This window comes from Bufo gargarizans, unplaced genomic scaffold (assembly GCF_014858855.1).
Source record: "Bufo gargarizans isolate SCDJY-AF-19 unplaced genomic scaffold, ASM1485885v1 fragScaff_scaffold_695_pilon, whole genome shotgun sequence".
Lineage (NCBI taxonomy): Eukaryota > Metazoa > Chordata > Amphibia > Anura > Bufonidae > Bufo > Bufo gargarizans.
Genome location: NW_025334168.1, coordinates 10,085 through 23,584, shown reverse-complemented (window position 1 = coordinate 23,584; position 13,500 = coordinate 10,085). Strand labels below are relative to the sequence as shown.

Below are 13,500 nucleotides of genomic sequence, written 5' to 3'. Positions count from 1 at the left end.
TTTATGTGTGGGCAGGTCTGTTACTGCTCATCCATGACAAATGGAACCATAACGACTAGGTCACAAAATTAGACATGTTGCTTATGGGACTACATGAAATGGGTCACGAGAGTCTAGTTGCACAAATATGTAAGTAACCTGATGCAGAATGAAATTAAATGTAATTTACCTTATTGTGATTGTGTGATGTCATCTTGTGATAATTTTCCCTTTGGCCTCGTAGATGTGTCCTAGCCATATGGTCCTCTCCAAAACCTGGATTAGTCACAGAAGGTGAAAGTAGGACACTTCCCACGTGCCCCAATAGGACAGTAGTAAAGATTAGCACATTGGGACTAAATGTAAGTGGATACTTTACGTGTAACCCTAGCTAGTATATTGAACTTTCCTGTATGAAACTGACATGATACACAAAGTATATCGTAGGCATCACCAGTGAAGCGCCGCTGCTATATAGTGAAGTGTAATACATGAGGAAAAACTTTATTAAAAGACAATAAAACAAGTAGTGTATAGGAAATAAAAGTTCATTTACATGATTTAATTATATTATAGTCTGCATTTCATGTGACAAAAATATACAGTGCTACACTTAAAACCATACGTATCGTGCTGAAAGAAAATGCCTCCTCAGCTATTGTTTCTGTTTCCTGTAATGAAATAAAATTAGGATTCAGATATCATACAGATAACACATTTCATGTATTACACTGATAGAAAATGAACTTAAAAAAGATTCTGTCAACAGGATCTATTCTATTCAGATGGATCAACCTTACCAAGCTATATGCCTGGTTTAATAGGGTTGATCCTGGAGACGTCTGGTACAGGCAAGAAAGGTGTCCTGCATGACCAGCAAGTCGGGCGGGATGCTAAATTCACATTACGGTTTGCTTAGCAGGAGCACTTGCTGGCCGTTTTCCTTATGGCTCCTCTAAATGGAGTCTGTTCTGGTGATAAATTCTGTTTACTGCATTCCAGGGCTCAGCTGAATATACTTGTGTAAGGCCAGGCTTACCCTCTGAAAGAAGGCTGTTCTAATGCACATGATCGTATCCGCTTTGCGTTCCACAAAGTATGGATGTGGTCTGTGTGCTATCCGCATATTCTTTTTTGCGGAATGGACATACGGATGATCCGTGTGCTTTCCGTATGCCCCTGCCAACTTCACACGGAATAGTTTGAGTGACACTTGTCACAACGATCAGATACTCAGATGGCGGGTGGGTTACAGTTAGCCTACTGCCCCAACGTATAAAGTTGTATGCTGGAAGGCAAGCACCAATCAACTTGTTTTATAGTTGATCGGTGCCAGACTAAGTACAAATACCCCAAAGTAGTGACGGATGACACATCTTAGCTCCGCTGCACACCACATAACCAGGTTATAATCCTGCAGAGGTGATACACAAGGAGTTTGCCATCTTACCATCTCTTAATGGGGCTTTAGGATACACATTTTCCTTGACATCCTGCTGGAACGCTTTGGATGGATCATATTTTCTTACACCTTGTAGGTCATTTAATTGGGATTGGAGCAGCTTTTCTGTTTTCTTCTCCTTGGAAAGCTGGGCTTTTAGTTTGGCAATCTCCTGTTTTGAGGGAATGGAGAAAAATAATTGAGACTATGGTTAAACCTGCCATGCGTTTTATAATTTGCTGTACAGACCTCTTCTGGAACAAAATTTTTGCTTATATTAGTCATCTAGCGCGGTTCACGGTAACGAGGCGGCTCTTAGTTTGGGCGTTTCCGATTGTGGTGGGAAAGGGAGTAGAGAACGTGTTATTAAACCTATACACAGTAGCATTTTATAGCTTGTTATACAGGTCTTTTCTGGGGCAATCTATAAAATGCTTATATGTACAGGTTTAATACATCTCTACTGCATTTATTCTCCTCTATAAGAGGTAGCCAAACTAAGAGCCCCTTTATAGTGAACCGTACTAGACAAAAGGGGCATACAGGCAAACGTTGCCACCTCCACAAGAGGCCTGTATTAAGATAATCACTTTTTGCCTAGGACTGTTCACTATAAAAAGGGGGCTCCTAGTGTCTGAAAGAATGTGGATCTACAGGGCTGGCGTTAGAAAACCAACTCTTCAAAATCCATGTAGTACCTGCTTGAGCTGAGTGTTCTCTGCCTTTAGCTTCATTACATGCTTGATCTTCTGTTTCTGATTCTGATGTCCAAGCAGTTTGGCATATGCGTCACTCAGCTTGTTCAGTTCATCCTGGGCTGCGCCATGTTCATTAAGTAAGGCGTTTTTTTCAGCTTCAAACGCATCTAATTGTTGCTGTAGTGAGATTATACAGATATGAAGGAGAAGCTTTAGAACAAACTTAAAGGGTTTCCTAGGATAGGTCATCAATAAGGGCTCATGCACACTACTGTATGCCCTCCGAAACAGTCTGTGAGCGGGCCACATGACCCGGAGCGGCATACATCTTAGGTCACAATGATGCTGTGCGCATCGGGCCGCCTGCGGTACCATTATCCCGCACACATGATATTATGAGTGCGGGACAATAGTCCCGCGGACGGCCCGATGCGCACAATGTATGCCACTCCAGGACATATGGCCCACATGTTTTGGAGGGCATATGGTCGTGTGCATGAGCCCTAACAGATCGGTCGGGATGTGACACCCACTGATCACCTATTTCTAAAGCAGGAGCCAGAACTACACAGCTCCAGCCATTGTGTAGTGGACAGAGCTGGTTACTGTGCTGCTCTTCAAGCGATAGGACAGAGTCATGTAGTAATCAGCACTGGAGTTACTCCAACAGCTGATAAATGCAAGACTCCACCAATATGATAATGTTGGCCTAGCCCAAGGATAGGTCACCAATTGTAAAATCCTGGAAAACCCTTTTAGGGCCTGTCCAGTTTAACAAAAAATAAAATAAATAAATTGCAGGACTTTCTAAATCTGGACATTTCCTTTAATTACAAGGATGTTTATCAGAATAAAAATCCATAAAATAAAAAAGGACACTTTTTACATTTTCTGATTGCAGTTTTAATTCTAATTTCTGTATACGACTGGGGACAGGCATCTTGCCCGGCTGCTCTTAGAGATGGTTTCCGGATCCGATCAATCTACCTCAATTAATCCCAACTTCCCTGCGGAAGAAAGTTTTCAATATACTTACCATCTCAAAGTTACTTGGATTGGCAGCGCTAGAACTCATGTGGTGCTCCTGCCTGAAAATCCTATTGCTGCCAACATCACATCCATCATGCAGGGCAACTTCTAGACTAGGTATATTGTAAACTTTATTCTGCAGGCTAAACTAGATTTTTGAACAATTTCTCTTCCGTTCATTTGTGGATACAGGCTTAACCGTGGGTATAGATGCTGCCACTAGGAGGCAACACTAAGTGTGAGCTTCTCCCTCCAGTTACAACCTTCCTACAGGGACCACGCTAAAAACAGTATGTGCAAAAGCAGTAGGAGCAAAAAAAAGGGAAACCAAACAATGTACAAACCCTGAACCATGCAGGCCACAATAGGGCCTGTAACCAGAGAGTGGGTGGGAGTTATGGCCAACAATGAACAGAAGAAATCTCTCTCATCCGTATCTTTGGGGGACAAGTTCTCATCCGTATCTTTGGGGGACAAGTTCTCATCCGTATCTTTGGGGGACAAGTTCTCATCCATATCTTTGGGGGACAAGTTCTCATCCATATCTTTGGGGGACAAGTTCTCATCCGTATCTTTGGGGGACAAGTTCTCATCCGTATCTTTGGGGGACAAGTTCTCATCCGTATCTTTGGGGGACAAGTTCTCATCCGTATCTTTGGGGGACAAGTTCTCATCCGTATCTTTGGGGGACAAGTTCTCATCCGTATCTTTGGGGGACAAGTTCTCATCCGTATCTTTGGGGGACAAAGGCTTGACCGTGGGACGGTACTGGGCAGTCCCAGGGGTGGGTCAAACGAAGAAGCCATCTGGCCAGAGATCTGCATTCTGCAAAACTATACACCCTAGAGAAGCGTCAGAAGATGCAAAGGTGTGTACTCTGTAAAATTTGGAAAAATATGTGCAAAGAAACAGGTAGCCGCCTTGCACACCTGAAGGGCCGATGCCCCATGATGTACTGCCCAAGCAGAATGAGCAGTAACCCGGAAGGGCAGAGCCCGATCACTGATGCGGTACGCTTCCACAATGGCCAAACAAATCCATCAGGAAATTGAAGATTTGGACGCACACAGCCCTTGTCTCGGTCCCTCTGGAATGACGAATAGCGAATCTGTACGTTGGAAAGAGGATGTCTGAGACAGATAGATGTGAACGGCCTGAAGCAAATCCAGAGTGTGGAGCGACTGCTCACGAAGATGAGACTGGGCAGGACAAAAAGGGAGAATGATCTCTGCATTGAGATAATGCAGATATGACATTCGGAAGGGAGCACTGGACAGGGCGAAGGACTACTTTGTCCTGATTGAGGATAAAACACGGGCGACCGACAGGAAAGAGCCACGAGTGATTGCCACCAAAAAGGCCACCTTGTAGAACAGAAAGTGAAGGGACACCTGCTGCAAAGGCTCAAACAGAGGACTGGAGAGCGCCGAGCATATAGGACTTTGAGCCCGACTGGCGAGGCTTGAAAGATGGCTGGCGCTTCTGCTCTGGGGCAGATTTGTCAGCTGGCCGCTTCAGGCTGGAGGAACTCCAAAATGGCCGAAAAAACAGGCCTTTTTAGACCAGTGGAAGCACGTCCTGATCTGTGGCAAATGGGTGCTTATACCCCCTGTAGCATCAGATCATCTCATCCGGACGCTTGCCGAAAAGTCTGCTACCTGCAATATGGAGGGAGGTTTATCCACTGCCCAGCAAGACAGCCACAGGGTACGGCAAATAGCCACTCAAAGGGGCCAAAGAGCGGGCAAAAAACCTAGCCGCGTCCAGAGAGGTCTCACAGATGTTAGAACTGGCGTGGGAAAGTTGCACTGCAATATCCGAGAGTTCCTCCAGGGTGTCCCCAGAGGCAGGGCCCTGATGTAATTTGTTTGCCCACTCTGTCAGCCTTGCCAAGCCATGCCAAAACCGGGCGCAGGGCAGTGTCAACTGCTTCAAAAGATTTGGCAAGAGATTCCAATTTCTTATCCCTGGGGTGTGAGAAGGAAGCCCCATCCGCCGTAGGCAAGGTGGTGTTCTGGCCAGGCAGGATACCGGAGGATCAATAGGAGACACCCACTTTGTCAAATCCTCTGGAAAGGGATAGAATACATCAAATGTTTCGGCAAAGCAAAACGCCCGTCAGGGAAGTTGCATTCCTTGGAAAGGGAGGAATCAAACTCCGGGTGGTTGGGGAAAACTTTTGGCGAGCGACAGGATCACCTGAAGGAAAAACTAGAACCGCCAGATAAGGGTGTAGGATCCTCAACCTGCAAGGTTTCTATAACTGCTGCAATGAGATTGTGTACCATAGCGGACAGTTTGGATGACTGTTCCTCCAGTGAGAAAGTCAGCATCTGACAACTTTTTACTCAGAACACACCTCTTCTAATGAGGACTCTGAGCAAGACTCCCTGGCAGGTGGCGGGGGTTAACTGCCGCTGATCTGCCAGTACCTGCCTCCTTTATAAAGGGGTAATTATCATTGGTGGTGCAGTGTGCCCCTCCTCAACCCCCCATCCCATTAAAATCATTGGTGGCACAGTGCGCCTGCCCCTCTCAACCCCCCAGTATTAAAATCATTGGTGGCAGTGGGCACAGGGTCCTCTCCCCTCCCCCTCATTGGTGGTGCAGTGGCAGCTTCTGATCGGAGCCCCAGCTGGGTAAGCCTGGGACTCGGATCGGTTACCATGGCAGCCAGGACGCTACAGAAGCCTTGGCTGCCATAACATCCCTGATGCCGTGTGCACAAAGCACAGAGCAGCAGGGACAGTGTGAAGTCCTATTCACCCTGATAGAGATCTATCAGGCTGAATAGGACAAGGGATGAAAGATCCCAGGTTCTTGCCCCTAAGGGGGGAAATAGTTATTAAATAAAAAGTAAAAAAATAAAATAAAAAAAACCCCCACCAAAATATGAAGTATAAATCACCCCCTTTTCCCAATTTCACATATAAAATATATAAATTATAAACATCTTGCATATCGCCACGTCAGAAAAGTCCAAACTATTAAAAAATTTAAAAAAAAATCTAGGTGGTGAACAGAAAAAATAAAATATAATTTGCGCGATCGCCATTTTTTAAAATGTGGAATGCACGTGGCTTTTTTGGTTTATTTTTTTCGCGTGGTATCGAATATCGCAATACTTTTTCATGGTATCGAAACCGAATAAAAAATTTGGTATCGCAACAACTCTAGGAGCTACCATAAAGCAATTTTCTTAATGCTTTCTAAATGCTGTTAAAACAGCTCACACAAGATGGCAGCCCCCATAATTACGTTCAGGAAATAAAGGAAATGCATCACCAATATTTATTCCAAGATGAAGTCTCCACGCAGTAGGCTCAGTGGCAAAGGGTGAAAACAATAAAAATTTACATAGTGATATGAAAAATAAATATATCAAAAATATTTATAATAAGAAATAAATGCTTAACATTAAACCTTTTAAACAGCTTTTCTGCCGACAGTTCAGTCATCAACATACAGAAAGATTCAGAGTGCGGCACTCACCATTATAAATTCCTCGTTATAATACAGGTCCTTCTAAAAAAATTAGCATATTGTGATAAAGTTCATTATTTTCTGTAATGTACTGATAAACATTAGACTTTCATATATTTTAGATTCATTACACACAACTGAAGTAGTTCAAGCCTTTTATTGTTTTAATATTGATGATTTTGGCATACAGCTCATGAAAACCCAAATTTCCTATCTCAAAAAATTAGCATATTTCATCCGACCAATAAAAGAAAAGTGTTTTTAATACAAAAAAAGTCAACCTTCAAATAATTATGTTCAGTTATGCACTGAATACTTGGTCGGGAATCCTTTTGCAGAAATGACTGCTTCAATGCGGCGTGGCATGGAGGCAATCAGCCTGTGGCACTGCTGAGGTGTTATGGAGGCCCAGGATGCTTCGATAGCGGCCTTAAGCTCATCCAGAGTGTTGGGTCTTGCGTCTCTCAACTTTCTCTTCCCAATATCCCACAGATTCTCTATGGGGTTCAGGTCAGGAGAGTTGGCAGGCCAATTGAGCACAGTAATACCATGGTCAGTAAACCATTTACCAGTGGTTTTGGCACTGTGAGCAGGTGCCAGGTCGTGCTGAAAAATGAAATCTTCATCTCCATAAAGCTTTTCAGCAGATGGCAGCATGAAGTGCTCCAAAATCTCCTGATAGCTAGCTGCATTGACCCTGCCCTTGATAAAACACAGTGGACCAACACCAGCAGCTGACATGGCACCCCAGACCATCACTGACTGTGGGTACTTGACACTGGACTTCAGGCATTTTGGCATTTCCCTCTCCCCAGTCTTCCTCCAGACTCTGGCACCTTGATTTCCGAATGACATGCAAAATTTGCTTTCATCCGAAAAAAGTACTTTGGACCACTGAGCAACAGTCCAGTGCTGCTTCTCTGTATTCTCTGTAGCCCAGGTCAGGCGCTTCTGCCGCTGTTTCTGGTTCAAAAGTGGCTTGACCTGGGGAATGCGGCACCTGTAGCCCATTTCCTGCACACGCCTGTACACGGTGGCTCTGGATGTTTCTACTCCAGACTCAGTCCAATGCTTCCGCAGGTCCCCCAAGGTCTGGAATCGGTCCTTCTCCACAATCTTCCTCAGGGTCCGGTCACCTCTTCTCGTCGTGCAGCGTTTTCTGCCACACTTTTTCCTTCCCACAGACTTCCCACTGAGGTGCCTTGATACAGCACTCTGGGAACAGCCTATCGTTCAGACATTTCTTTCTGTGTCTTACCCTCTTGCTTGAGGGAGTCAATGATGGCCTTCTGGACAGCAGTCAGGTCGGCAGTCTTACCCATGATTGCGGTTTTGAGTAATGAACCAGGCTGGGAGTTTTTAAAGGGATTCTGTCACCTCCCCTAACCCAAAAAACTATTTTAAAGCAGCCATGAAGCACAGCTTACCTTGATTAGGCTGTGCTCTTTTATCTCGTAATCCGTCCAGCAGTTTCTGCAAAAAACGACTTTGATTGATATGCAAATGTGTCCTGAAGGTGCCCAGAGGGGCGTTTTGTTCCTCTTAGAGAGCCCAGTACCGCCCCTCTTACAGTGCCCAGCCCGCCTTCCTTGCACTGTCTAACCGTCCCCAGCCTGCCACAGCCTCTCATCCCTCTCCCTCGCGCCGAACGAACTCTCGCACAGGCGCAGTACCCACTGAGGGCTGCGCCTGTGCGATCAGCAGGAGACTGAGGGCAGGAGCTTCATCCTCGTCACTGGGCATGCGCCGAGCCCAGTGACGTCTGATGCTCGCTCTTCCCTGCTGACTGAGGGAAGAGCGAGCATCGGACGTCCCTGGGCTCGGCGCATGCCCAGCGACGAGGATGAAGCTCCTGCCCTCAGTCTCCTGCTGATCGCACAGGCGCAGCCCTCAGTGGGTACTGCGCCTGTGCGAGAGTTTGTTCGGCCATGAGGGAGGGGGAGGAGAGGGATGAGAGGCTGTGGCAGGCTGGGGACAGTTAGACAGTGCAAGGAAGGCGGGCTGGGCACTGTAAGAGGGGCGGTACTGGGCTCTCTAAGAGGAACAAAACGCCCCTCTGGGCACCTTCAGGACACATTTGCATATCAATAAAAGTCGTTTTTTGCTGAAACTGCTGGACGGATTACAAGATAAAAGAGCACAGCCTAATCCAGGTAAGCTGTGCTTCATGGCTGCTTTAAAATCGTTTTTTGGGTTAGGGGAGGTGACAGAATCCCTTTAAAAGCCTCAGGAATCTTTTGCAGGTGTTTAGAGTTAATTAGTTGATTCAGATGATTAGGTTAATAGCTCGTTTAGAGAACCTTTTCATGATATGCTAATTTTTGGAGATAGGAATTTGGGGTTTTCATGAGCTGTATGCCAAAATCATCAATATTAAAACAATAAAAGGCTTGAACTACTTCAGTTTTGTGTAATAAATCTAAAATATATGAAAGTCTAATGTTTATCAGTACATTACAGAAAATAATGAACTATCACAATATGCTAATTTTTTTAGAAGGACCTGTACAAGTACAATATGTGATACAGGCAAGCAAACAGCCATTTTGTGCAGATCTACACTTCTAGGGTTACACTTGAGGAAGCACAGATTTGCCTGCTTGCTTGCATTTTAATGAGGAAATAAAAAGTTTAATAGCAAGTGCCACATTCTTTGTATGTTTTCTTCTATCCATACACATGGAGTACTGTGTACAGTTCTGGGCTCCTGTAAACAAGGCAGACATAGCAGAGCTGGACAGGGTCCAGAGGAGGGCAACCAAGTAATATCTGGAATGGGGCAACTACAGTACCCTGAAAGATCAAAATTAGGGTTATTCACTTTAGAAAAAAAGACGACTGAGGGGAGATATAATTACTATGTATAAATATATCAGGGGTCAGTACAGAGATCGATCCCATCATCTGTTTATCCACAGGACTGTGACTGACGAGGGGACATCCTCTGCGTCTGGAGGAAAGAAGGTTTGTACACAAACCTAAAAGAGGATTCTTTACGGTAAGAGCAGCGAGACTATGGAACTCTCTGCCTGAGGAGGTGGTGATGGGGAGTACAATAAAGGAATTCAAGAGGGGCCGTTGATCCAGGGAGTTATTCTGATTGCCTGATTGGAGTCGGGAAGGAATTTTTTATTCCCCTAAAGTGGGGAAAATTGGCTTTTACCTCACAGGTTTTGTTTGTCTTCCTCTGGATCAACTTGCAGGTTAACAGGCCGAACTGGATGGACAAATGTCTTTTTTCGGCCTTATGTACTATGTTACATACTGGACTCTATACACGCTGTGAAAATGGAGCTGACACTAGATCTCCTGTATGTCCCATACTCCAGTGACCGATGTGTTTTAAGCCACTTTCACACTGGTGTTTTGGCTGTCCGTTTGTGACATTCGTTCAGAGATCAGTTTTGTCCTAATGCATTCTGAATGGAAAAGGATCCGCTCAGAAGTCATCAGTTTGGCTCTGTTCCGTCGCCATTCCATTTTGGAGGCAGACACCAAAACGCTGTGTGTCCGTCTGACAACTGAGCCAAACAGATCCATCCTGGCACACAACGAAAGTCAATGGGGATGGATCAGTTTTCACCGGCACAATCGAAAACCGGAAATGTACTGCAACATATGGTCTTATTTATTACTTGAGACGCACGTTAATATATCCAGCTAAAGCCAAAACTTACCAATTCTGGTAATAAAGCAAGGGGGGGGGGGGGGGGGTGCTAGAAATGTAAACGTGACTGCACTGCTAATTGCAAGAGGTCTCATACCATGTGGTCTACACTACTGAATGGTAGTGGTGATCCACACAGGTCTCCATCTACACAAACTGATTAATAAAAACAAGTATACCTGGAAAGGTCGAACTTTATTTTCCAGCTCCTCAAACATTGTACGCCACTTGTTCACTTCTGATAAAATTGTCTCAGTAGATTCAGATTCTTTACTGTGTGGAAAAACAAGAAATGTATATAAATAGAAAGTGCACATGAAGACTAATACTCCTGTACTACAGTTGTATTTTCTTAAACTTACTTGGAATATTCCTCTTGTAGCTCTTGGAGTTGGGATTTAAGACTTTTAAGTTCACTATTTTTCCCCTCCAATTCATGCTCAATTATGGTCAGCATCTTCTGAAGGTCGTGGACTTGCATCTCTAACCGTTTATTTGTTTTTCTTGGAGTCTTTCAGCTCATGAAGTTGCTCTAGTTCTTTCTCGATTTTGATAGACGCAATTCTCAGTTCATGAATTTCTTTCTCCATTGCTTCCTTCTCTTTGCTCACCATTTCCTCATGCTTTTGTGCCATTTCATTTCTAGTTTTGAAAGACTCTTTCTGCAGCTCAAGTACTTGAAGCTCTAATTCAAATACTGTTTTGCTTGAGGACTCTTTCAGATCAAACAGTTGTTTTTCCAATCCTTCCTTGGTCCTTTTTGAGGTCTCTTGGAGGTCATAAAGTTGTCTCTCCAACATTTCCTTAGTGTGCTGAAGCTCAGACTGCTGCTGCAAGTGTTCCATGGTTTTGCATGAGGTTTCTTGTAGTTCATACAGCTGTTGCTCTAATACTTTTTTTGTGCCTCTGATGTCAATAATCTGTTGTTCCAGTCTTTCAATAGTCTGGGCAGAAGACTCCTGAAGCTCAAGGATCTGCTGTTCCAAATCTTCCTTAGTCTTGGCTGAGGACTCCTGGAGCTCAAGAAGCTGCTGCTCCAAATCTTCCTTAGTCTTGGCTGAGGACTCCTGGAGCTCAAGAAGCTGATGTTCCAAAGCTTCTCTATTCTTAGCAGATGATTCCTTGAGCTCAAGAAGCTGCTGTTTTAATTCACCCTCTCTTTTTGCTGCGACCTCCTGGAGCTCAACAAGCTGCCCGCCAAATCTTTTTTCAGTGTTGTTCAATGTTTCCTGGAGCTCAAGCAATTGGTTTTTTAATGCTTCTGTAGTCTGGTTCGACTCTGCTTTCAGATTACAAATTTGCATTTCCAACTCTTGTACGAGTTTTACTTTACTCTCGAGATGTTGTTGTAAAACGTTACTGTCATTTCTGGCTGCAGCACACTTCTCCAGTAAGGAAGCATTAGTGGATTTCAGAGACTCAATTTCTGTTGTTGTTGAAACCTGCAAACTAAAAACAAAAACAACACCATTATGCAACAAAAAAGAAATAACACACCAAAAGGGTTCTAAAATTAGCCCCTTCCCGACCAGCACTGTACATGCACGGAACTGGGCAGAACTTTAAAGATGGCTCCAGCTCATGAGTGCGGCCGGCACTATAGCCACTGGGTGCTTGCTGTTTTTAACACACACGGGACTAATGTATGTGATTGAAGATAACATTGATCACATACTTTTAGCTCCTTAGATCCGGGTGTGTACTTACTGGCTCACCCTAGCGAGGATCATGAGAAGCCGGAGTGCATGCAGAAGCCTCTGTATTCCTGAATGATAGAGGCTGCTGCACATTAGTTCCTATGGAGCTGAGACATGTGGCAGGGCTCCATAGGAACACAGGATAATACTCAGACTAAGAAGCAGGTGTAAATATACCTAGCCACTGGGGCATTCCTTGCACAAACCAGCTTCCTGTGAAGTCTTAGTTGGGAGGAAGTGGGACCACCATATGGATAGCTCTGAAAGGAAAGGACTGAAAAGGCAAAAACCTCCATGAGGCTGAAAGGGTTGAAGAGATTTTCCAACTATTCATCCCCCACAAAAAACACCCTCCCATTTGAGATGGATTTTTCTGCGACTGTTGCGTCGCAGTCACAGCATGTTGCAGTGAGACACCATAGACTGCCATTATAAAAATTGTCAAGCGACATTAGTGCAACAAAATGTCACGCGACAAATGTTGTCGCGTAGACCTAGCCTTAAGATCAGGTGGCAGTCTAGATGAATCTTTCCTTTGGCAGCAGTTTCATTTAGTGCCCAAAATAAACTACTTCTGTTACCTTTCATAGTCGGAGAGTTTGGACAGGGTGCTGTTATGTTCCACTTTCAGCTGTGAAATTTCTATTTTGCAGTTTTCTTTCGCTTTTTCCAGCTCTAGATTTTTCCTGTAAAACACAAAGATAAGTCTTGGACTGTGGAAGCAAGGAATTACAGGTCAGTTATACTGTACATATCTACCATATATTGTATATGGATTTTTAGATGGTATTTGGGATCTATAACTATAAGCCTATAACATTTTGTAATACACCTCAGTTACCTTATTTTTACTCTTAAGGATCCATTCACACGTCCGTGGAATGGGTCTGGATCCATTCCGCAAATGATGCACAACGAATCCTGACCCATTTATTCTCTATGGGGCCGGAAGAGATGCAGACAGCACAGTGTATCCGCATTTCCGGAGTGCAGCCCCGATCTTCCAGTCTGTGGCTTCTGAAATAAAACAGCACATGTCCGCATTTGACAATAGGCAGTTCTATGGGGGTGCCGGCCAGGTGTAATACACTACGGACGTGTGAATGGACCCTTGAGACCTTTTGCACAGCCCCCTTATATGGGATTTCCAGATTAATGGTTTTCAGTAGATTTGCTCATGTAGTCACTTACCTCATGTCCATCTTCCCCATGCTTTCCAGTCCGCACTCTCCTGCCCAGTTTTCACTCTGTACATAGCACTTCCTCTGGCCAACCAAACCCATGATGCATTTCTTTCTCAGCACCACCCCTACCACTCAGGGGGATTGACTATGATACCATCACTGCTCCCATTGCTGCTTTGACATGTCCATGGACATAACAGGAAATAAGCGCTGCTTGGACATGTGACCACAGCCCAGAATATAAGATAGGAGTGTTAGGGGACGGCTACATTGGTCACATGACGAGTGTCGTGGCAAGTTAGCAGTGTAGTGGTGATCCCAT

At 44.5% G+C, this 13,500-nt stretch overlaps 1 protein-coding gene across 1 annotated transcript; it reads right to left on the bottom strand.

Annotated features, from left to right (window-relative positions):
- Positions 1-511: 511 nt before the first annotated feature.
- Positions 512-13,277, bottom strand: LOC122922772 (hyaluronan-mediated motility receptor-like). Its single transcript, XM_044273497.1, is given in 8 exon segments — positions 512-650; positions 1,430-1,592; positions 2,119-2,295; positions 10,477-10,570; positions 10,660-10,746; positions 10,748-11,746; positions 12,576-12,707; positions 13,186-13,277. Coding segments are annotated over 8 exon segments (1,764 nt in total). The 3' UTR covers positions 512-630.
- Between the last annotated feature and the right edge of the window lie 223 nt (positions 13,278-13,500).